Here is a 25,493-nt window from a genome sequence, read left to right as displayed (position 1 = left end):
AAAGGCCTTTCAAACCTGAGATCCTTTGCCAACCTGGTGTATTTTTTAGTTTGTTTTCCACCTCGTGACATTTTTGTATGAAAGTGTGGTGTGTGTGTGTGTGTGTGTGTGTGTGTGTGTGTGTGTGTGTGTGTGTGTAATAAAGGAGACCTTTATAACAGAAGACCTTTTAGTGGCTGTTAGCACGGGCCACTAGGCAGCCATCCCTGCGCTAAGCTTGGCCTAAGTGCATTCAGTTGGGTACCTCTGACTATTACTCCACAGGAGTGTTTGTGAACATCATTTCACACACCCCACAATCAAATGTATAAAGATAAGCAGCCCTGCAGCCAACCACATGCCACACCGTCAAGACAGCAAAATTCGGCTACCTGAAAAAATACATGGTGCACTTGCTCCTAAGTAGTGTTGACTGTACTTACAAAGGGGATGGGATGGGACTGTAGCTATTTCCAGGTAACAAATTGGCTAGGATAGCTTTCATGGTGGACTTTTCTTTCACCTGGCTGTCTGTGGACCCCAGCAAATGCCCATCAAAGACATCTGGAAGAATAATAAATCATACATCTCTCAATATTGTTAAAACACCAGAGTTCCAAGATTTGCTTATTCTGGGGACGTTCAGAAGTCACCTGTTATCTCTATCGTATTGATTGGTTCAGCTATTAAATTATTATCCAGTAATGCCACTGCTTCTAGCAAAGAGATCATTATGATTTTAATATACCTCACAGTGCCAAAAATCAGCCTCGAGGCTTTTGATAGTCTTGCGCTTGGGTCAACGTGAACAAAATGTACATGTCTAAAAAAAACTCTGCAGTTCTGAAAAAAGAAGGCATAAGCCCACAAAACCTGAATGCTGAAAATGGCAAAACTCTCAGTGATGTTGAAATGCAACTCCCTCCTCAACACCCAATTTTTGCTCACATAGCACACGTAGAAAGGGCATATGCTAAAGGAAGAAATGCCAAGCCTGCCATGAAGATAATTCATTGAATAAACGCATTTTTGGTTACGTGGTTCAGCCAGCAGGAGGGGATGGGGAAGCAGAAGAAAGGCACTACTGAGGATGGTACCTTCCGAGCCGCCAGCGATGTCTGCTTCTGACTGTGCGTTGGCAAAAGAGGTTCCTCCTGTCAGCTGGTCCGACACAACTTCCGGAGGCGTAGGGAGCTGGAGAAGGGAAGAGCTTGTGGAGCTTTGGCTCGACAAGGTTGTCAAGAAACGGTCCTCTGCAAAATGGGGGCGGGGGGGGGAGAACCATACACCCAGTTAATTACAGTGGTGCCCCGCAAGATGAATGCCTCGCAAGACGAAAAACTCGCTAGACGAAAGGGTTTTCCGTTTTTTGAGTCGTTCCGCAAGACGAATTTCCCTATGGGCTTGCTTCGCAAGACGAAACGTCTTGCGAGTTCTTGCGAGCTTGTTTCCTTTTTCTTAAAGCCGCTAAGCCGTTAATAGCCGCTAAGAGCCGCTAATAGCCGTGCTTCGCAAGACGAAAAAACCGCAAGATGAAGAGACTCGCGGAACGGATTAATTTCTTCTTGCGAGGCACCACTGTACTTAAAAGTTGACCCAACATACAAGCCGCATATTTCTGAAGGCATTCCCTATTTGCCTCTTGCGAATCATAGGTAGCATAGGTTGGAAAAAGGAAAATGGACACACAAATAAGCATCCCCCCCCATTTTTATCACTTGCATTACCCTTCATCTGCCAGAGGAACCAGCCAGCTCTTCCTATTATCTATCTTTCTATCCTTAAAATTCCAAATAGCTAAACTTGTAGAAAAATGAATGTTGCAGTAAAAGGCGAAAGATTCATACGATCTGAAGAGAAAACAGACTTTAAACAAAGAGGACTTTAAAAAAGTAAAATAAAAGGTAACAGCCAGGGTCAGGAGAGAGAAATAAGATCATAGGGATATCAGTAAGAGCGTTTTCCTAGCCTGAGAGAACCAAGATGCGGAAACTAAAAGAAAATGAGCTGAGATTTAGGCTTGGGTCTTCTGATGCCAGCTTACTTACTCCTGACCAAGCATCATGACACAACATTCCAATTACACTGAAACAACCTTGCAATCTAAGATCTGGGGACTGAATTATTTTAAAAGCAGAGATCTCGGTGATGTTGCACTGAGAGTAAAATGGGCATTTTCTTCAGCTCCCTGTCAGGCCTGCACAACTTGAGGCCAAGATGACTGCAGCTCACTATAGCCACAAATGGCAGCCTACCAGGTATTCAGCAGCCCCCTCCCCACAATTTTCCTGCCAACCCGGGATGCAGTGGTCTAAGGGGGTCACAAGTTGTGTGGGCATAGCTTAAATAGAGACACTGAATGAACCTATTGCTCAATTCTCGGCAGTGTTCAAATTATGGGGCAAGGGAGGGGAGTCTGCCATTAAATCAACAAGCACTGCGTGGCAGTGACACACAGCTAATAATTAGCCCTTTGAACTCTTGACCAGTGAAATCTCTGCACCAGCCGGACACTCACAGGAGGAGCCCGTCTTTATTCTTGGCTGGAATTTTCAGGAATTTTTTACTTGCTGTGTGAGAATTTGAAAGGGGTGACAGCGTACTGCAATGGAAACAAATCAGTGTGATATTGTGGGGACGCTAAGCATTCCAAAAAGCTGATTTAAGTAAGCATAAGGGTACTGTGCAAAAGGACATTTCCATTTCCACACGAGACATTTCCTCTTCCTCATCTAACCCAAGGAATATTAGCGTTTGGTAATAAAGTAAGGTAAAGGTAAAGGGACGCCTGACTGTTGGGTCCAGTCACGGACGACTCTGGGGTTGCGGTGCTCATCTCCCTTTACTGGCCGAGGGAGCCGGCGTACAGCTTCCAGGATGCAAGCTTACTGAGGGGCATTCAGAGGCAGCCTAACAAGTAAATGAAAGGCTGAAGTTTCTTAGAGAAGGCAAACATACCTTTCTCGCCATTTTGTAGCGCTGGAGAAACATTGCGAGGAGAGGCATCCATTGAGCTGATCTGTGGAATAAAAAGTAATCTGCATTTGCCTGTTCTCCCTTGGACTCATTGGAGGCAATACGGATACCAAAACCTACACTGATATTGCTACCCAAATCATTAAGTTACCTTGATGATTAAAGTAGCAATGCCTAATTCTGGTTTTCCCTCTTTCACAAGCTGGATCCTTAACTCCAGACTAACCAAAAAAAGTTACTCTATTCATTTGACTGTGAAAACTGTAGTGGGCTTCAGGGCTGCACACCTCTGCACACTTATTTGGAAGCAAGAAAGAACATAAAACATAAAAACACAAGGAAAGCCCTGCTAGATCAGACAAAAGATCAGTCAACTCCAGCATCCTGCTGTCACAAAGTTCAATCAGAGGCCATGGGGGAACCTGTAACTGAGTTCCTCTCATTGGACTCACTCTGCGGGACTTGCCTCCAACAGGAATCATGCTCAGTGCCGAGCCATAAAATCAGAAGACGAAATAATCCCTGGAGTTTCAGGCTGTCATGCAATCTGTCAGCCCGCTTACTTGTATCACCCAGCAAGTCAGCCCATCAGCACCTGCATGGTGGGAACGCAACTACCGTATTTTTTGCTCCATAAGACGCTCCTGACAATAAGGCGCACCTAGTTTTTAGAGGGGGAAAGCAAGAAAAAAAAATTCTGTGCAGAGCATGTAAGCGGCTCTCGCTTTTCTTGCTTTAAAGCGAGCAAAGCGAGAGCCGCTTACATGGCTTCTCTCCCGCTTTGCACAGCTCTCACTTGCCCATCCCTCCTCCTACCTCGCTGTAAAAGAGGAGGAGGAGACACCGGGACAGGGGCTTTGCTTGCTTTACAGCGAGGCGGGAGGAGGGATGGGCAAGCAAAGTGAGAGCTGAGCAAAGCGGGAGAGAAGCCATGTAAGCGGGTCTCGCTTTGCTTGCTCCCGTCTGTCCCTCCTCCCGCTTCGCTGGGAAGCCAGAGCAGCGCAGCGCCTCTTGCTCTTCTGGCTTCCCAGCGAAGCAGGAGGAGGGACGGAAGGGAGCCCTCACAAGGAGCCCCTTCCGTCCATCATCCCACTTCGCTGAGAAGCCAGCAGAGCAGTGCATTCGCTCCATAAGACGCATAGACATTTCCCCTTACTTTTTAGGAGGAAAAAAGTGTGTCTTATTCAGCGAAAAATACGGTAACTTCTATTGTGTGCAATGTTTGAGGAGCTGTGCTGGAAAAGCTCAGCCAGTGTCACATGTCCCCTCCAGAGACACTTCGGAAGCTCGGGAGGAGACACAAGCAACACTTCTTCATTCTGCGCATGCAAACCGGTCTCCCCCAAGAAATGGGTGCAGCTCCTGCATGGAGCTGTGCCTCAGCAGGCCTAGAACCTGAGTGGGGAGCCTGAACCGGGGTGGCCAAATGCAACTCTTGAGACTCTCCTCAGGCCACACGCTCTCCTTAGCCTGCTCTGGGCTCTCTCCAGGTGCTTCTGTCTGGCTGGAGCGTGTCCTTCAACTGCGCAAACGCCTCTTGCTTGGCCTGGACAGATGGAGAGATATGTGCCTGTATGTTTGCAGAAACCTGTGACTTTTCCATGGCTGGAATGCCTCCTACTGTACAGAGGTGAGATCGGCACCTGTTCCTCTCTCCACTGTTTGCCCCTTGCTTTATGCACCTCCGCCAGGTGGCCTCTCTAAGGTTACTCATGAAAGGGGGTGGGGGCCTTGGAGCTGGAAAATGTTCCCCATCCCTGGCCTAAGAAGAATTGCAGTTTCAAATTCATTACTATGAAGAACAGAAACCATTACCTTGCTGTCTTCACCTTGCCTCAGTCTCCCAGGGCTAGGCGGCACTGAGGGGCGTTTCCGCCCTTTCTCTTGCTGGAAGAGATCTTGTAACCTGTAATAATAATAATAATTTATTATTTATACCACACCCATCTGGCTGGGTTTCCCCAGCCACTCTGGGCAGCTTTCAACAGAATATTAAAAATATGATAAAAGACCAAACATTAAAAAACTTCCCTAAACAGGGCTGCCTTCAGATGTCTTCTAATAGTCAGATAGTTGTTTATTTCCTTGACATCTGGTAGGAGGGCGTTCCACAGGGCGGTTGCCACCACCGAGAAGGCCCTCTGCCTGCTTCCCTGAAACCTCACTTCTCGAAGTGAGAGAACCGCCTGAAGGCCCTGGGCGCTGGACCTCAGTGTTTGGGTTGAACAATGGGGGTGAGACGCTCCATCAGGTATACTGGGCCAAGGCCATTGAGGGCTTTAAAGGTCAGCACCAACACTTTGAATTGTGCTTAGAAACGTACTGGGAGCCAATGTAGGTCTTTCAGGACCGGTGTTATATGGTCTCGGCGGCCACTCCCAGTCACCAGTCTAGCTGCCACATTCTGGATTAACTGCAGTTTCCGGGTCACCTTCAAAAGTAGCCCCACACTACCTTAATGTTTACAACAGGGTAAACATTAAAAATGCTTTGATTCAAACATATATTTCAGTGGTTGTGTGGCTTATCTGTGAGCAGGATGTCTGTATGTTTACAGTACAGTGGTGCCCCGCAAGACGAATGCCTTGCAAGAGGGAAAACCCGCTAGACGAAAGGGTTTTCCGTTTTTGAGTTGCTTCGCAAGACGATTTCCCCTATGGGCTTGCTTCGCAAGACGAAACGTCTTGCTAGTCTTGCAATTTTTTTTTCGCCCCCCCCCCTTTTTCTAAGCTGCTAAGCCGCTAATAGCCTTTTAGCAGCTAAGCCGCTAAGCCTTTAATAGCCGCTAAGCCGCTAAACCGCTAATAGCGCTAATCCGTTAAGCCGCTAATAGGGTTGCTTCGCAAGACGAAAAAACCGCTAGACGAAGAGAATCGCGGAACGGATTCTTTTCGTCTTGCGAGGCACCACTGTAATGCCATCCCTCTCAAATTCACACTAGGGTCTACTTGAAAGACAGTTTTTGCAAAGAAATCCAGTACTTTTCAATGCCTGCGACTGACAAATTGAAAGGGAAAAAAACCCCTACTTTGTACAGCAAGTCTATCTATGCCACAGTACTGAAATTACGCACCAGCCAGAGCTATCCAATGGAGGGGGGAAATTGCAGTGTGCTATAATGGCTGGTGATCGCAGGAGCACCAGAAATTTAATAGCTGCCACTCACTCACCTGTTATTCCAAGCTTGCAGCATCTCACAGAGGCTCTGTTTTTTGGCTATTAGAGATTCAGAAACTGATTGCAGCTGCTGAGGAGTGTCAAGGGACGAAGAAAGCATCCTAGCTTGGATTTTCTCTATCCAGTTGCGAAACTCGACTTCCTCCATCTGTCCAAGGACAGGGATACAAACATTGCAATGGCTCTTCTCGGGCAAAGACCTACCCATGACCTGTCTGCAATGTCTCCTCCTAGCAAGCTATCAAACACAGATCAAACTTCCAAGAAAGGGAATATTGAGTAGGCAAAACCCATCTTTTCTTTTATATATATAAAAAAAACAGCATAGAAAGATTTACCATTATCGTGGCCAAGTACTTCAGCTACAACTCTGCCCCTCCCGCTACTCTTTTCTTAGAAAAAAATTATTCATGATTTTCAATTTTATACATTTCAATAATTTTACAATCATTTTAACATTTCAAAACTCAACTTCCTTTCCCCTCTTTCTGCGGTTCCTTAAATTTATTTTTTATATTTTCTGCATATTCCAAATTAATTTAACTTATTCATTCATCTAGTTTAAATGTATATGCTTATAAAACTGCAGGTTATTACAATAATCCTGCCAGGGTTCCTATCTGTTTATAATTTATTTGTAAATATTCAATAAACCATTTCCATTCTTTTATAAAAAGTTTGCTATCTTAATTTCTAATTTTTCCTGTAAGTTTTGCCATTTCTGCATGTTCCATAAGTTTTTGTATCCATTCTTCTTTCATCGGGACTTCTTCTGTCCATTTTTGGGCAAATAACATTCTTATTGCCGTAGTGGCATACATATAGTTTGGCTAGTTCTCTCCCTATGATTCCCAAAAGGAAAGCTTCTGGCTTTTTTTACAGATGTTATTTTAAACATCTTTTTCAATTAATAATATATCATTTCCCACTACTCTTTATTGAGAGAGAAATCAAGAACAATGCCCAAAGTGCTCTCAGCTCCCCCAGAAGTTGTTGGACTACAACTCCCATCATCCCTAGCTAGCAGGACTAGTGGCCAGGGATGTTGGGAGTTGTAGTCCAACCACATCTGGGGGACCCAAGGTTGAGAAAGGCTGGCTGAGAGTGTAGAACTGCTGTCCTCCACACGCCATTCTCTTCAGCCTCATGTAAACTGCACCCTGGATCTGCTAGCTGTGATGCAAGAATCAGAAGCCTGCCATGTTTAGCAAACCAAGCAAACCTGTAACATTGCATATAATTATCGTGCTTTTCTCCACAGAATACATCAAAAATATTTTACCTCCTTTTGGGCAAAAAGATCCTCCATTTTCTCTTCTCTTGTTTTGCTAAAAGTATCTGTTTTCAGAGAGGTGAGGCGCTCATCCACGGCAATATATACCTGAGACACCCTAAAACAATGAGGCCAAAGTTTGGAACAGAAATGCACACCTTTCAGGTTTTGCCACAATAAAAAAGGTACCCCTGCCCGTACGGGCCAGTCTTGACAGACTCTAGGGTTGTGCGCCCATCTCACTTAAGAGGCCTGGGGCCAGCGCTGTCCGAAGACACTTCCGGGTCACGTGGCCAGCGTGACGAACCTGCTATGGCAAGCCAGAGCCGCACACGGAAACGCCGTTTACCTTCCCGCTTGTAAGCGGTCCCTATTTATCTACTTGCACCCAGGGGTGCTTTCGAACTGCTAGGTTGGCAGGCGCTGGGACCGAGTAACGGGAGCGCACCCCGCCGCGGGGATTCGAACCGCCGACCTTTCGATCGGCAAGCCCTAGGCGCTGAGGCTTTTACCCACAGCGCCACCCGTGTCTCTTTGCCACAATACACCCACATTAATCTTGAATACTATGGGATGTGATTCTACACCTGTTGAGCCTGAGCTACTCTAGGCAGCTTCACACATGGCATATACGATACTTTGAGATAGCACAAAAGCACGGGTATCCTCACAGAAATGTACCGTATTTTTCGCTCTATAACACGCACCCGACCATAACACGCACGTAGTTTTTAGAGGAGGAAAACAAGGGAAAAAAATATTCTAAACGAAATAGTGGATATATGATTTTTGTGGTTCATGCTGTGGCCACAGACATGTGATCTGACAGTGAGTTTGGAGTAGCCCAATGCAAAAATCCTGAGGATCCATGTGGATCCATGCTTTGTAACCACAGAGGAGGGAAAGAAGGGGAACCATGGATCCTCTGCTCACGACTGCAGCAGATCCCACCCGCCACCCGCAGGCATTGACTCCATAACACGCACAGACATTTCCCTTTACTTTCTAGGAGGAAAAAAGTGAGTGTTATGGTGCAAAAAATACGGTAATTACATGGTAAAACACACATGATAGCACATCTGTGCAGCTCATGGCTTTGGTTTTTTTGAGGTGAGATGCTTCACTGCCCTGCAAAGCTTTTTTGCAGAACTATGCAAAATGTTAAAACAAAACAAAATGCTTGATTTCCTTTGCATTACACAAATGTAATCAGAACTTGGATTTTGTCCAAGTGCCAAATTTCAGCTTTTTAAAATATAGAGTACACACAGCCCTGAATGCATCATAAAAGGTAAAGATAAAGGACCCCTGACAGTTAAATCCAGTCGCAGATGACTCTGGGGTTGCGGTGCTCATCTCACTTTACATGCCGAGGGAGCCGGCGTTTGTCCGCAGACAGTTTTCCGGGTCACGTGGCCAGCATGACTAAGCCGCTTCCAGAGCAGCGCATGGAAATGGCATTTACCTTCCCACCGGAGCAGTACCTATTTATCTACTTGCACTTTTTGGCGTGCTTTCGAACTGCTAGGTTGTCAGGAGCAGGGACCGAGCAATGGGAGCTCACCCCATCGCGGGGATTCGAACTGCCAACCTTCTGATCGGCAAGCCCAAGAGGCTCAGTGGTTTAGACCACAGCGCCACCTGCTTCCCTACAAATGCATCATAGCTGTTGTCTAAAGGAACTATAAGGCATATGTCAAAGGAAAGACTCCACCTATCAGATGTAAACATTCTTGCATTGGGGTAGAAGGCTCTCAAAGTTTAGATTTTACAACTATCACAACAAAGAGGTACACTTCTGAGATGCAAATGTGGATCTTGAACTAGGGGAAGGGCCAAGCATCCTTCTTATCGCTTATCACGTCTCCCCACCAAGTCAGTCCATCTCACTGCCTCTTTGCTGAGAAGTGGCTGGAAGAAGGAACTTAAGGGGGATGTGAAGTTTTACCCGACTGCAATATGTCAACACGTTGTAATTACTTTTCATAATCAAACCCCGAATCTGTATAGGGTCAGCGTTATATGACCACAAGAATATCCCTGGACAGCTCAGAACATCCTGGAACACAAATCACAACTGCCACATCAGGAACAAACCACTGAGTTTCATTTGGAGCAAAAGAAACTGCAATCCCTGCTTCAGGCATAATGCTAAGAAAAGGACCGCGGTTTGTTGCTCCAACCTGCTCTAAGGGAAAGAGGAAAGCAGGTGGCGTCTCATGGCAAACCATGAACTATCAGTTATTGCAACATGAGAACACGACCAATCCAATGCAAGGCAATAGCAGTTAAAGAACCATAATGGAAACGCCATTATCAGGTTAAAAGGTAAAGGGACCCCTGACCATGAGGTCCAGTCATGACAGACTCTGGGGTTGCAGCGCTCATCTCGCTTTATTGGCCGAGGGAGCCGGTGTACAGCTTCCGGGTCATGTGGCCAGCATGACTAAGCCGCTTCTGGCGAACCAGAGCAGTGCACGGAAACACCATTTACCTTCCTGCCGAAGTGGTACCTATTTATCTACTTGTACTTTGATGTGCTTTCGAACTGCTAGGAGGGCAGGAGCTGGGACCAAGCAACGGGAGCTCACCCCGTCGCAGGGATTCGAACCGCCAACCTTCTGAAGCAAGTCCTAGGCTCTGTGGTTTAACCCACAGCGCCACCCACGTCCCATTATCAGGTTAGACATACACTAATCTGGAGGGGGAAGGGGAGAGAACAGGTGCAGATACTTACTTTTGAGAAAAATCCTTCAGGTCTTGAAGCATGGCAACCTTATGCGGAACCTGACGTTTTATGTAGATCTTGGGATTTGGAACGCACACTTCTAGCAACCGTATAGGAGAATAACTAGGAAGAGAACATAACGCATCTTCAAACTGGGCCACATTGTTAACGCAGGCGTCGTTTCGTATGGTGTCTGAAATTCAGGACCCCTAAATTTTAACAAACTGATTTGTGAATTGCCCGTAAGACAGAATCAGAAACGATGGTTTGAGGAGGACTGGAAAACGCCAGTTTCTGCTAACGGTGGTCATGCCTCCTGCTCAAATATGGGAAAATAAAGAGGCTGGGATATGTTGAGTTGTTGGGTGCTAATATTTTATTCAGGATAAATAAACAAGAATAATTTTTTTGGGGGGGGGGTAGCTTAGAAACTATGTTCTTTGTGTACCAGATTAAAAACAAGAGCGGGGTTTTAAAAATAATTCTTGAATGTTTATGTTATAATAATAAATATATAATAATAATAATAATAATAATAATAATAATAATAATAACAATAATAATAATAATTTATTATTTGTACCCCGCCCATCTGGCTGGGTTTCCCCAGCCACTCTGGGCAGCTCCCAACCGAATATTAAAAACACAATACTGCATGTTGAGCAGAGCAATCCTATATGGAGCCGAGGAGGAAGGAAGAAATGAATCCACTGCCTGAGATCAAGTCCTGCCAAGGCAGAAGGCTGGTGGGTGTCTCTTCCTTCCTCTGTGCTAAGCCAATTCTAGGTTGGCATAGCTGAGGGGCCTGAGCACTGGTCCTCTCGGGGTATCTAAAGCTATCAGCACTCCACACCCAAAACGCCCTGTTTCAGGGTCACGTGCTACTGCAAACAGTAGTTTTTCGACCACCTGGGCAGTCAGGGTCTCTGCCACAGTGAAGCCCCACCCAACAGCCCTCTTCTCCATCAGGGGACACTGGCAGAGGCACCTACATGCCATTCTGACCGCCTCCCCCCCCCCCACCATCGCAGCAGTGGATAGGTTACAACTCTTCTTAGCATGAAAACAAAAGGTGAAAGTAAAAATTACCTACATCAAAAGATCACTGAAATTTAGAATTATAAAATATTGTGATGATGTTTTGCTGACCCACTAAGATTATGGCTTGTGGGCTTTATGATTTGGTACGCCACACATCATAACAAAACTAATTGTGTTTGATTGTTTTCTTTCAATTGTTCTATGTTTCACCCTTATTTGCTTTACTGGCTAATTCTACTAAAAATAAAAGTTATTATTATTTTTAAAGGCTGACATGTTACTCCATATATTTATTGTATTTTTGATTGCAGGGGTTTATACGAATACAGTCATACCTCGGGTTGAAGTAGCTTTGGGATGAATATTTTCAGGTTGCGCTCCACGGCGACCCAGAAGTAATGGAGCGCATTACTTCCGGGTTTCACTACTCGCGCATGCGCTCAAAATGACGTCATGTGCATGCGCGGAAGCGACGAAACATGACCTGCGCACGCGCAGATGCGCACTTGCGTCTTATGTTTACTTCAGGATGCAAACGGGGCTCCGGAACGGATCCCGTTCGTATCCAGAGGTACCACTGTATGTACAGTGTTTCTTAAAATAAAAAGTAAATAAAATAAAATCAGGCCACTTATCTCCTGAATTTGCAGAGGGAGGTAATAAACCTTTGGAGGGAAAGCCTTCTTACCTGAAAGAGGCCACCATCTGATTGTAAGAGAAGTACTGGTGGTAGTCATGATGTATGGAGTGGCCACAAGGCTCCGCGTTGGCCCTTCGGGTGTATTGGTGCCCGTAAAAGCGCAGCTCAAGGTATTTGGCAAAGGACATGGACCAGGAGTCATTGGAAAGCGGAACTACTGGTGTTACCTGGAAAAAGTTAGTGGTTTTATCTGAGCACTTTGGCGACACGCGGAAAAATCCATCCAAGCCACATCTATGACTTAACATGAGCTTCAGCCGTTCTTGGGTGTGACTTAGAATCTAAAACACGCCCGTGCATAGCTTTGATTTATATAGGAAGGAGTCAGCAAAACAACAAGGCCAGCACACCTCTAGATAACAGTGTCACTGGGACAGAGGTAGCAAATGAAACTGCTGACTTGGAAGTCTGGCTGCAGAAAAACACAACTCTCAAAAAGCACAAATAGTCCATATTGTGGCACACTCTTTCACAGCATGAAAGCACTGCTGGTGCAGTCTGTTCACATCGATTTATTATGCTGCTGCTAGGAGGTCTCCAGTTGAAATCTCACTTCTGCGCATAAACATATAGGACGGGGCTTAGGCAAGCTGATATCGCCCAGCCTCAGTCGCCCACCTGTATTATGGGTATACTGTTCCTTGGCACACACTATTTTAAGAACTATGAGGTACAGCAGAAGATTAGAGTATGTAAAAAGTGTAGCATAAGTGCAAAGTATCATATTCAGGCCTACTAACTTAATTTTAAGTTCAAATGCAGTATTTTTATACGGTGTAACAGAAATGATTTCACGTGGAAATGCAAAGTCTCTCTAACAAATGCTAATAGCCAGAAGCGGTTTAGTCCTGCTGGCCACATGACACGGAAAAGCTGTCTGTGGAAAAACGCTGGCTCCCTCGGCCTGAAGCGAGATGAGCACCACAAGCCTGTAGTCGCCTTTGACTGGTCTTAACCATCCAGGGGTCCTTTACCTTTTTTACCTTTACCATTACTCTACTTAGAAGGCAGCTGTTTTTAAGAAGGGTGATCTTCACCCATCACGAGTGGATAAGAATGCTGCCCCAGCAGTTCATGAATTATCGGCTCTTAAATTCCATCTTTCAGGGTCTTCTTCCCCCGCTCCCACAACAAAGGTCTGTCAAGAAGTCCAATCCTTGTCTCGTGGGCTGCAAAGCCATTTCCAAAAGCAGTATTTCCTTGCCCCACAGGCGTGAATTCTGCTTCATATTGGTTTAGTATCCCACTGCCCGACACTAACCAGGTTCCCTCTTAAAGCCTGGATTTGCAGACCCACCACAAACTCTGGTTAAAAAAGGTAAAGAGACCCCTGACCATTAGGTCCAGTCGTGACCGACTCTGGGGTTGCGACGCTCATCTCGCTTTATTGGCCGAGGGAGCCGGCGTACAGCTTCCGGGTCATGTGGCCAGCATGACTAAGCCGCTTCTGGCGAACCAGAGCAGCGCACGGAAACGCCGTTTACCTTCCCGCTGGAGCGGTACCTATTTATCTACTTGCACTCTGATGTGCTTTCGAACTGCTAGGTTGGCAGGAGCAGGGACCAAACAAAGGGAGCTCACCCGTCGCGGGGATTCGAACCGCCAACCTTCTGATCGGCAAGTCCTAGGCTCTGTGGTTTAACCCACAGCGCCACCTGCATCCCTGGTTAGAACTGTGCAAATTTGAACACTAAGTTAGGGGAAAGGGATATATTGGAGCTTTTTCCTGAGAAGGGCAGTCTCTTCATAACAGAGTTCTGTAGGTAGTCACTATTAACTTGATAGTAAAACAATACAAACGGTATTTGGTATGATTAAACAAAGTTTTTGACAAGAGAATGAAGGGTACAAGGCTTAAATTTGCCTTGAATCACAATAAAGACATCTTAATTAAGGACATGCAACCTTGCCCTTCACAGATTACTTTGAATTAAAGGCAGGAACTTAGAAGAAAGGTGGCCTTTGTGTAATTTTTGTGTGTTCAGCTTAGACCCACCTCCATGTTTTTGGCCCCTGACCGCACCTTTGCTAAGCAAGCATCCGCACTCAAAGTCCACTTTATGATACAAAAGCTTGTGGTAACTGACTCACCAAAACAAAACAAAACCACCACCGCAGAACGGAGATCTCTCATTACCTGCTTGCACATCCTACACCAGGAGTAGGTTAGAATCGTGTGCTGATAGCCCGGCACCGGGGAGTCCAGTTCCTTCAGTATGATCTGGACGCAGCCTTGCCCATGGACAAAGCGACGGATGTGGTGCACCATTGGGGTATCGCAGAACATGCTTGGGCACTGGTAGGACGGCCTGGGAAGAACAAAGGGCAAAAATGTGAAGCAAGCATCTTTCACTTGGCAATCCTCTTCAGTCCGCTGCAGGGGCAGGAAACGGAGGGACCCCCAGGAGTTGGTGGACTACAACACTCAACCGCTTGGACACTGGGGAACTTGCAGTTTTGCACGGGCCACAAACAGCTCCACCTGCATTTGTGAGGAGTCAGATCTTTGAGTGTGGCAGCAGCTGTGCTTTGTGAGCTCCCTGCTTATTGACATAAAGCTGGCATCCTTGCTATACAGTGGTACCTCGGGTTAAGTACTTAATTCGTTCCGGAGGTCCGTACTTAACCTGAAACTGTTCTTAACCTGAAGCACCACTTTAGCTAATGGGGCCTCCTGCTGCGCCGCTGGAGCACGATTTCTGTTCTCATCCTGAAGCAAAGTTCTTAACCTGAGGTACTATTTCTGGGTTAGCGGAGTCTGTAACCTGAAGCGTATGTAACCTGAAGCGTATGTAACCCGAGGTATCACTGTATTGTTTTGGACACCAGCTGAAAGCTTTATTTTAGCAAGACTACATTAATTTCTGGGGTTTCCTTCAGCTTTGCTGATTTTATCTGTGTTTGATTGATACTTATTATTCTTGACTGCCCAGACATACTTTTTCCTGATTTAAGTGGCATATCTATGCTTTGCTATATAAATAAAAATAAACTACCAGCCATGCTGGCAGCGCCTGGTGGAAGCTGGGAGCCCAAAACATCTGGAGGACCACCAGAGAGCTCTGAAGGGTCCGCTGCTTCCTTATTTTATTTTATGCTGTGCCTCTTATGAAGACGATACATGCACTTCCTTACAGTGGCACATTGGCTGTGTCTATAAAGCGTGAGAAAACCTTGCCTCAGGAGGCCTGCTTGTGTCTTCTCCACATGATGGCAGCTTTCTTCTTGCTTACTGCCTCCATTCTTCTCCAAGCACTGAAGAACACCTCAACTTTTTCCTCTGTTCAACCACTATGGTTCAAGTGTTTATATTCAAGAACAGATGGTACTTAAGAAGGACCACTTTGAGGGGTTTTTTGTATACACTCAAGCAGTGTATAAATTTTATGAAATGAATGAAATCTAAGAAAGTTGAAATTTCTTACCTGAAGCAATACCTTTCTAGAAACACACCCAGAGTGAGGTCATTCTTCCCATAGAACTCCATAACCACCATCCTAAAGTGACCGAGAGCAGAACAATGATTCTTTGGGTGGTTTGAGAATGGAATGTAGAATACTTTCCTATAACGCTTTTTCTGACCACCAGATAAATCGAAGTGTGGTTCCAGAGACAGGCACAGGCTCCATAAAAGCCATTGTGGGTGGATCAATCACAGACACAGCTTGAACTTACTCCCCATTAATTATCAGCATTAAACTATGTCACAATGTAGCACCTGCAAAGCTGCTGAGCCATTTCCCTACATCCATCATCCACAGCCATTATCTGGGGATAATATCATGATACATGAGCTGTAAGGTTGAAGAACACTGGTCTAAATTACAGCATGGTGTGGAAGCAATGTGGCTATCCCATTCTTCCTTACAATGAGGAAGAAAGCATGGGGGATGCAGCATTTGGAAAGAACACTCTACCTAAATGTGAAAGGCACAGGTAATAAATGCACTGCATTTGGAAATAGCTATACTGGATCTTCCAGCTGCAACGGCAGAGATGCAATATTGAACTTCCACCAGCAGAAGGTGAGGTCTTGCAGCAGCAGCAAATGGACTCAAAGGTAGCACAAGCTGCAAGCAGCCAAAGCACAAAAACATGCAATTGTGTTTTCACTGGTTTTCAGGACTAAGGTCTTAGGTGGCGGAACCCCAAGAGGTGTTGCCTCAGGTCACCCCTGGTCAGGACCCACTGCCTGGTCGCTACCTGGTCAACAATGCCACCAAAAAAATATAAGGTGAAAAATTAAGATAGGAGTTCCCTACTGCATGCTTGAGTTAAAGGGGAGGCCAGGATGGGAGGCCAGGGAAGACTACTGATCTGGGTGACACAAGGTAAAGGTAAACGGAACCATGACAGTTAAGTCCAGTTGCGAATGACTGGGGTTGCGGAGCTCATCTCACTTTACTGGCCGAGGGAGCCGACATTTGTCCGCAGAGTTTTTCCGGGTCATGTGGCCAGCATGACTAAGCCGCTTCTGGCGAAACCAGAGCAGCACATGGAAACGCCGTTTACCTTCCCGCCAGAGTGGTACCTATTTATCTACTTGCACTTTGACATGCTTTCAAACTGCTAGGTTGGCAGGAGCTGGGACCGAGCAACGGGAGCTGACCCTGTCGCGGGGATTCGAACTGCCGACCTTCCGATTGGCAAGTCCAAGCAGCACGGTGGTTTAAACCACAGCGCCACCCGCGTCCCTGGGTGATACAAAAGTATGCCCTAATCTTAGAAATGGCTTGATTTTAGAAAACCAATTATTTCTCCAATTAACATTGAAAGGGTTGCCTGTACACTTCTGCTTTGCATTGAGCTTTTAAGGAGTTTTAGGTCTTAGGCAGATTTTTTTAAAGGGTGCCACCCATCTGGTTCCTGACTATATTCTTAAAGCAGTAAGTGAGGAATGCATGTTTTACTTCCCAGACTGGGAAATGGGGGTGGAAGGAGTGGCTCAAATCCCCTACACAGGGCGATGGGGCGATCTTCCTCACTGCCTGTCCTTCGATATCCTCCCTAACTGAGAGTGCTCTGGGAGGAGATGGAGGAGAGTTGGAGGTCTTCCAGGTCTTTATGCAAGTCCCCTAATCCAATAAAAAATACCTGTCTGCACTCCCTTACAGGCCCCCCCGCGCCCCTGCCCAGAGTAATGCACCAGTTACCCACTGCAGAGCTCCCACCTCGACTTACTGGGGAAAACTTACTGATAGTTAGGAAACATTTAAATTAGGTCAGAGGGAAAGCAAAAGCAAACCAATGTCGCACCATGGGCTAACGCAGGCACTTGGAGCATTGCTGGATTGGGCTGAAGAGCTGCTGAACAAGACGCAGAGCCTCTGATGGTTTGCAGGGCTAAGACAGTCCACCTGGCAAGACACATCCCAGGAGAAAGAATTAACACACCTTAGAAACTGAAATATGAAAGCTTGGAGCTAAGTGGCACCTTAAACCTAGGTTATGGGCGCAACAACGGAATGTCTAGGCGCTCTTTTTTATAAGAAGAATACAAAGCTGAAAATGAATGAACTGCAGCTAAAATATTACGTTCATTTTTCACATGGTCTAGTCCTTCCCCTGCCCACCCCCCTGATATTCTGAAGAGGGTCTCTTCCCCAGTCTTCAGATAGTAGCTGGAAGTGGGGAGGCAGAAAAGGGTCCTCCTTTCCTTCCATTCTGCAGTTTTAAACTGAAATCTTAGGCACAGTGCTGTGCCCAGAACTTAGAAACTGTTCGCGCTAATGAAATTCCCTGTCGCAAAATGCGCCTAGAGCAGTGGGAGTTTCTAACACTGACCGCACCACTTCCACTTGTGCAATAGTATCGTTCAGGAAGTAACAAATGGCCTTAACTCCAATGCAATTCAAACCAGATTTTTTTGGTGGGTGGGGGCATTTAAACTTAATTTGTACAATTGCCCAAGGTTATATATTCTATTGACAGGTTTTATGAAAACAGGGAAGAGATTTTGGTAATTATCACTTTGATAGGCTAGACAAACATAAATCTGAAGCATAAATGTATTTTTCACTTGCATATGAATAATCTGCCCCGCCCTCAGCTTCTCTCCTTTCTATTTATTTTTATAGCGGTTAGGAACATAGGAAGATGCTTTCTACCAAGTCAGACCACTGAGTCTCCTTATCTGCACTGACCGGAAACAGTTCTCCAGGGTTTCAGACAAGGCATCTTTCCCAGACCTGCCTGGAGATATTGTGGGATGAATCTGGTGTGGAAACAGGGTCTTCATCCACAGATTCTTACACGTGCACAGAGTTGTGTGTGAAAATTCTGTGCAACTTGGGGAGTAGGGGGCATAGCAGTTTCAAGACGTTTAAGAAATGCAGCTGGAGTTTGAGCATCTCTGTCTAAAATCAAACTCTGCTTTCTTTTAAGATTTGTCATGAAGGGGGCAGGCCATCCCTCTAAAACCCTAGACAAAAAAACAACAACCCCAGTGTATTGTAAGTGCTCACTTTATGAGACCATAAGGATTCGTTCTGAATGAACCCTCTGTCGTCGTCGTCACTCCTGAGTCCAAATTTCATGCCGGACGCCTCTTTAGAAGACTGAGCAAATGGGTCCGAGTCCTTTTGCACAATCCTTCCTCCTCTGGCCCGGAAGTCGGCCAGCATTCTGGCCAGGCTATGGCTGCTGTTCAGATGCTCAGCGATCCGAGTGCTGACAAGCTGGTGGGAAGGTAATATCTGGACAGGCTTGGCCGGGACGCTTCCGTTCATGCCTTGCAAGCCAGACAGGTCCCTTAACAGCTGCTTCTTCCTTCTGCTGTCCATCTCCTTGTACTCCTTGCTGAGCCGAGGAGACACATAGACCTGCTCCAAGAAATACTCCCTCGTAGGGCAGCGCATGCCTTTCTCCGTCAACAGAAAGGGCTCGCGGAACTTGATCACCGGGGAGGCGCAGAGGATAATGTCCTTCAGCTCTTGCTTAAAAGCCAAAGAGGAGGTTTTGAGCCGGTCTTCTGAAGACGTCACTTCCTCTGTAACATACAATCCAGTGTCATCCTGCAGAGGGTCCCGAAATTCCCTGATCTGACTTTTGGGCTCCTGGAAGTCGTCCATGTGCCTCAGACTCTCCAGAGGCTCGCTGTCCAAAATCCCCAAGTGTTGGTCCGTCAGCTCGAGGGGTAACAATGTCTCTGGCACCAACACTGGCGTTACAAAAGGGGCTCTATAGGCAGAATTCATTAAGAAGTGCAAATGCTGTTTCTGGGGGGCAACTGCTTGTAGATCGCCCATCTCCTGGCCGTCCTCTTCTGTCAAAGTCCTTTGTTCCAGGGAGCCCATCTCATCTGAAGACACCAATTCTGAGATAGCGGGCAGCTTGTCGGGGGCCACGTCTGCATCTTTTCCTGCTGTGCTGCTTTCTCTGTTCAAAGTATCTTGCTGTCCGTTGTCGTCCTCCTGCCCTTCAGGCAGACAGTGGAAGGAGCCATGTCTGGCCAACATTGGAGGCATCGCAAACTCATCCATAAGGAAGGAGATCTCCAGCTGGGAATGATAAGCCACACAGATCATGAAAATAAGGATCTCCTTCACTCGAGCCAGCTCGTAATCCCCCGCGCCACGCAGCTTGATGGTGCAGCCCAGGTGCTGCGGGCAGCCTTCGAAAAACATCAGCGTTTTCGTTTGCTCTGGAAAAAAGAGGAAGAGAAAGTTGTGCTCGTTTCTCTCTTTTTGTTAAAACTGGGCAGGCTCTTTAAGTGGTCAGCTGGTATATATATCCCAGAGTTACAAATGGCTTTAGATCTTTTTCAGAATATAGGCTGGCCTTCGCCAACGTTCCCTATTGCTTGCAGTCATGTGTCAAACCATACGGATCCCTGCAACCACTTCCATAAAGTAGTAATGCAGTTAAGCTGTTCATTAAAATTGTTCGTGCACTTCGAGCCAAATGCAAAACCAGAAGAGGTTTCATTCATTCCTTTATTATTTATATTCATTAAATATATTCTATTCATTAAAAAAAATCCGCATAGTTTACAACACCTCTGCATAAAGCCATACAATAAAAACCCATTAAAAAGCCAGGAGATTATGGATGTAAAGGAAGATTCCCTTAAGAGATGAGTGAAGAATCGTTTTAGTGAGAAAGGAAGGAAGTGCTAGAAATCTGCCTTGATCAAAACCTTTAGAAAAGCAGGAGTTTGGTGACAACTGAAACAAAACTAACATAAAATTATTAAACCAAGTGACAAATAAAATAATAAAATTAAAGAAACCCACAATTTTAAACCTTGCCCCTGCTGTGAACTCATGACATGGCCTGAGGGAAAGCCACTCTCTCAGCAGATAGTAGCAACCTACCAAAGGTTAGGGTAAGAATTACAAAATCCAAAACACTTTGGACACTCAAAAGCACTACATAAATGCTACATATTATTATTATTAGTGGTGCCAGCTCTATAGAATTTACTTTGTTATCACATTAATCGTGACACTGTATTTCAAAGAAGCCCAACTCTGTTAAAAAGGAGGCGCAGCCGGCCCTGTTTCCAGACAAACAAGGTTAGGACTTTGATCACTCACCATTAGGCAACTGAAACACTTGGATGTAAAATTTGTGGCAGGTTCCCAGGTGTGGTTTGGTCAGCAACTGATCCATTGACATTAGCACATCTCCTTGAGTCATCCGGCTTACTCTGTCCAAGACGTGCTGCAAAACATTGATAAGAAAAATGCTATGCACTCGAGCAAGGAGGGGCGAGCGCTAGCCGGCTAGCTCTAGCCCAGCAAGAGGAGGAGGAGGAGGAGGAGCACGTCGTCGCTTCCACAGCGGCCGCCCCACACTCCCCTCCCCGGGCACCGGCAGGGAGAATGACGGAGCTCCAGTCCGCGCTGCTACTGCGGAGACAGCTGGCAGGTCGGTCCGTCCGTCCGTCGGGGCAAAACACACCACAGCGCAGGCAGAGGCAGGCAGGCCCGTCTCTCCCTGCCCCCCCCTCGGACCTGGCCGGCCTGGGGTTTGCACCCCAAACATTCATGTCCACCCCAGCTACACAAGCCACACCTTGCTCTCAGTTCGATCTGTCAAATAACTCACCTATCATTCACATAAAGAACCTAGTCTATCCTCAAACGTCAGAATGTACCTCCTCTCTAGCTTCCCCCACTTCATCTAGGCACTTTCAGCCCTTACTTAACCCACCCCAGCCTGCTTACTCTTCCTTCATTTGCTATAAAAACTAAATACAGAGAGAGACTGAGAGCTGTTGACGAAGAGCTACGTGTGTGTCTTTCTTCGATTCCAGCCAGAATATCAGCTTTGTGTTCAGCCAAACAGGCCCAGGTTGCGCACTGAATAAAGTATTTTATAATGTTTCATATTTCTGTTTACTTACTATTTCATAATAAAGTAATTATAAAATACTTTCTTTGTGTTTATTTGATTCCTATTAAAGAGAGTTACTTTATATATAGTCAATATAGGCACAGAGTTAATTTTTTAAACATTTTCTAATGGTGGTGTGCCTCGAGATTTTTTTCATGAAACAAGTGTGCCTTTGCCCAAAAAAGGTTGGGAAACACTGGTGTACATCACCAAAAAAGGAGGGGAAACCGGTTACTGAACCACGATTTCATTTAGCATTCTAGCACTTACCGGCTTAACGTTAATGACCAAAGTGATGCCATGTTCCAGCAGCATGTCTTGGGCAATACGGGACACAGTTTTTTCAACCAGGACCAGAGTTGGCCTGACATCCACTATCCTCTGAACATAGTTCTTCAGGAACTCCCTTTCCTATCATGGCAGAAGCAAGTATTGCAATCATCAGATACCAGGCCCTACATGAGGACTAAAAGCATGTCTAAGGCTGCAAACTTAAAACATGCTTACTCAAGAGTAGTTCCCCCCCCCCCCTAAAACTAAACTGACAGTTCAAGTAAACACTAACCTATTTCAGTGCACTTTATGCACTGACTAATAAAACAGGGAGACACAATGCTCAAGAATTTCAGCAATTCTAAAATTAGTACTTTGGTATGCAGAATGGTGCTGCAACTGGTGTTCTTAATTTTTGGGGGGGGGAAATATTTTTTTAAGAAGCACTAAAACACCTTGGTTACAATATTTGCAGATTAAATGTTTTCCATAGTCAGAGTTGCTCAGAGCAGATGTACGGTTCCGATATCCTTGGAGATGAGAAACATTCTGTGGTCTGCGTACTCTTCACCCCCTGCCCAGTTTCTGAAGTTAACCATGACACAATATTATGACATGCTCTTATGTCAATGCTAGTTTTATGCTAGTTTATGTCAATGCTAGTTTTACCTAGAATTGAAAAACCCAACTTCAAATTCTGGCTTCAAGCTGTATCAAGAGTGGCTCACATCTGCGCTAGACCAGCACTGTTTTCCCAGCAAAGCTGGTGTTTGGGTGATTTACCATTGGAGCTGGGGAATAAATAGCAAGGCTGCAATCTTAAGAATATTTACAAGATAGCAAGCCCCAGTATATAAAATTCACACACCGCTTAATTGTAAAGAACCTCAAAGCCGTTTACAAAAAGATAAAACAATGACATCAATAAAAATGCACAACTATGCCTTAAAACATATGAAAGTTAAAATACTAAAACAGATTAAAATTACTTTTTAAATTCTCAGTAAACAAGGACAGGACTGTGTCATATGTGTGCATACCAAGATCCTCATATGGCTCTTGCATACTGGTATCGTTAAAAACCTCTCTCATTTGCTAGGTAAGCTTTCACAATGTAAGGTGTAAAAAAAAGGTAAAAGACCCCTGGACGGTTAAGTCCAGTCAAAGGCCACTATGGGGTTGCAGCGCTCATCTCGCTTTCAGGATGAAGAAGCTGGTGTTTGTCCACAGTTTTCCGGGTCATGTGGTCAGCATGACTAAACCGCTTCTGGCACAATGGGACACCGTGACGGAGGCCAGAGCGCACGGAAACGCCATTTACCTTCCCGCCACAGCAGTACCTATTTATCTACTTGCACTGGTGTGCTTTCGAACTGCTAGGTTGGCAGGAGCTGGGACAGAGCAACGGGAGCTCACCCCGTCGCCGGGATTCGAACCGCCGACCTTCCAATCAGCAAGCCCAAGAGGCTCAGTGGTTCAGACCACAGCGCTACCTGGCGTCCCTCTTTCACAATGTAGAAGACTATTAAAAGCATGTTATAATGAACTGAGCAAAGCACCAGTCCGTTTTCAAATCGGCTGCAATTGGCTAGTTCTGAATAACTGCAGGGAATATGTGGTTGGCCATAGTCTCCGTGCTTTGCTGACTTGAAGCACAGAGACTATGGCAAGCCACATATTCCCTGCAATTATTCAGAACTAGCCAATTGCAGTCACGAAGAAACCAACTCATTAGACTTTGAGAGGATGGTAAAAGAGGATAAAAAAAGGAAACTATCCCAACCTGAAGGACAATGGGATCTATGCAGGTAAACTTTGTTTCTTCTCGGTAGAGATATTCAATGGAGCACTTCAGCATCAGAATTTTGGGGTTTTTGATACAGGAGTTCATCTAGAAAGAGAAAAGGTTGTTAAATGTATCCCTTCACTATTTCGTGCTGAAAAAAAGAGCAATACCTTCCCTTAGAAGGTGCCATAGGAGGAGTCAACAACTCAGTGGCAGAGCGAAAAGGCAGCTGCCAAGGCAAAAAGTGGAGGGGACCCAATAAAAATCAGGATAGGGGCCAGTCTGCTAGCTGGAATGTGAATCCAAACCCAGTACGTTTTTGCTCAAATGAGCCACAATCAGCCAAGTGGGAGACCCTCTTGGGACCTTATGACCTCAGTTAATCCTTGTGAGGGATTCTACTTTCCTTAATCCTGTGTGAATCTGAACCTTCATTATGCCAACAACCTATTTTCTATGTTTTTAGCCGTTCTTATTTTATCTGTAAGCCGCCTTGAGTCCCTGTCAGCGAAAAGGGCAGGGCATATACAAACAAACAACTTCGTCGTAACAGTAAGTGGGGTAGGGAAGATTAAGAGCAAACACTGTTACAAAACTAGTCAATTAGGTATTATATCGAACATTAGACGTTCCAAGTCATCCATGCTACCGTATTACATAAACTGACATAGCTGCACCATACCTTTTTATGTGCTATGTTCTTGGTGCAAACAAAGCCATTCACCACAACCGAGTCAAATTTTTTCCCACCTGGAATCTGTCAAAACAGTAAGAATTTTATTATCCATGGATCTCCTGATTTTCCGAGTTTGTGTTAAAAAGCAAGAGTCTTATTTTTAAAAGTATTTTCTTTTCCCTCCTAACATCAATAAGCTAACTAGAAATAGCCCAGATAAATGTAGCTTCCATTATTTCTTGCATGAGGCTCAAATGGTTAATTCAGGCATTCAGTTTATCGTGAGAACAAAATATGCAAATTAGGTTCATTTGTAGCACACAATTAAAATTATTTAGTCCAGGAAAGTACTACTTTTTTAGGAATATGGCATTTCCCCAGTACTCACAACTGCAATATATTGTAAACCAGGAACATCTCGCTAAGGAGGCCACTGGAATTTGAAATGTTCCATGAAGTGTAATCATGCAAACAAATATTTAAAAACAGCTCTCCCCTGCTGTTAAGCACAGGAGTACCAAAAAATACCAAATTGATGACAGGTCTTCGCCATTAAAAAAAACACCTTTCTATTACAAAAGTAGGTTGCCTTTTATGGACATGAATTTTAGCTACATACCACTTTTATTCCTGGACTAATCAAATCTTATTTTATCATTTATCTTTATTACGGATAGTCTAAAAATGTTCATGCTACGTAAATGTTTAGCATAGTGACCTGTTTTAGTTCAAGATCATGCCTAGGAAACGGTAAAGGAAAAGGGGGTGGGAAAATCTAAATTCAAAATGAGGTCAGAACTAAGAGATGATTGAATACCAATCAATGTAATTAAACATGGGACACTTGGTGAGAGCTGGAAATAAGCTGCAAAGAATTGCCACTTAAAGGTAAAGGGACCCCTGACCATTAGATCCAGTCGTGACCGACTCTGGGGTTGCGACGCTCATCTCGCTTTATTAGCCGAGGGAGCCGGCGTACAGCTTCCGGGTCATGTGGCCAGCAGGACTAAGCCGCTTCTTGTGAACCAGAGCAGCGCACGGAAACGCCGTTTACCTTCCCGCCAGAGCGGTACCTATTTATCTACTTGCACTCTGACGTGCTTTCGAACTGCTAGGTTGGCAGGAGCAGGGACCGAACAACGGGAGCTCACCCCGTCGCGGGGATTCGAACTGCCGACCTTCTGATCGGCAAGTCCTAGGCTCTGTGGTTTAACCCAGAGCACCACCCATGTCCCTAACACTATTGCCACTTACAATAATGTTAAACAGAAGCAATGGTAGCTGAATGCTAAAGTTTTCAAAAATGATCAAGGGTTAGTTCAGGTGTGAATGATTGGCGAGTTGCCTCCCAAACATTTACCCACTAAGCCAGCAAGATGCTGACATAGCCCTGCGCTTGTACAACCAGGCAGACACCAAGAAATGGAGGTTTATCAAGCAACTGGCTTGGAGGGTGGCAAGTTCTCTGGCAGGCTTGAGCTAGTTTTTGGATATGGAGGTGCCATCATTCTGAAAGTCAGCACAAGCCTTGAGCAGCCACCTCCC

At 45.4% G+C, this 25,493-nt stretch overlaps 1 protein-coding gene across 9 annotated transcripts in view; it reads right to left on the bottom strand.

The window, feature by feature from the left end:
* PIKFYVE (phosphoinositide kinase, FYVE-type zinc finger containing) overlaps positions 1-25,493 on the bottom strand; it is a 92,211-nt gene that overhangs the window by 19,201 nt on the left and 47,517 nt on the right. For all 9 annotated transcript variants that reach the window (XM_077918517.1, XM_077918513.1, XM_077918511.1 and 6 more), the window contains 16 exons: positions 23,955-24,029; positions 23,270-23,377; positions 21,484-21,624; positions 20,412-20,538; positions 18,339-19,516; positions 17,131-17,231; positions 15,300-15,371; positions 14,012-14,183; positions 11,863-12,041; positions 10,143-10,256; positions 7,415-7,523; positions 6,126-6,280; positions 4,771-4,861; positions 2,938-2,998; positions 1,077-1,232; positions 423-543 (listed from right to left, as the gene is read on the bottom strand). In XM_077918517.1, the coding sequence (XP_077774643.1) occupies positions 423-543; positions 1,077-1,232; positions 2,938-2,998; positions 4,771-4,861; positions 6,126-6,280; positions 7,415-7,523; positions 10,143-10,256; positions 11,863-12,041; positions 14,012-14,183; positions 15,300-15,371; positions 17,131-17,231; positions 18,339-19,516; positions 20,412-20,538; positions 21,484-21,624; positions 23,270-23,377; positions 23,955-24,029 (2,960 nt within the window). The remainder of the gene's footprint in view (positions 1-422; positions 544-1,076; positions 1,233-2,937; positions 2,999-4,770; positions 4,862-6,125; positions 6,281-7,414; positions 7,524-10,142; positions 10,257-11,862; positions 12,042-14,011; positions 14,184-15,299; positions 15,372-17,130; positions 17,232-18,338; positions 19,517-20,411; positions 20,539-21,483; positions 21,625-23,269; positions 23,378-23,954; positions 24,030-25,493) is intronic.

This window comes from Podarcis muralis, chromosome 1, assembly GCF_964188315.1.
Source record: "Podarcis muralis chromosome 1, rPodMur119.hap1.1, whole genome shotgun sequence".
Taxonomy (NCBI): domain Eukaryota; kingdom Metazoa; phylum Chordata; class Lepidosauria; order Squamata; family Lacertidae; genus Podarcis; species Podarcis muralis.
The sequence above is the reverse complement of the archived record's forward strand: the minus strand, read 5'-3'. Positions and strand labels throughout refer to the sequence as shown.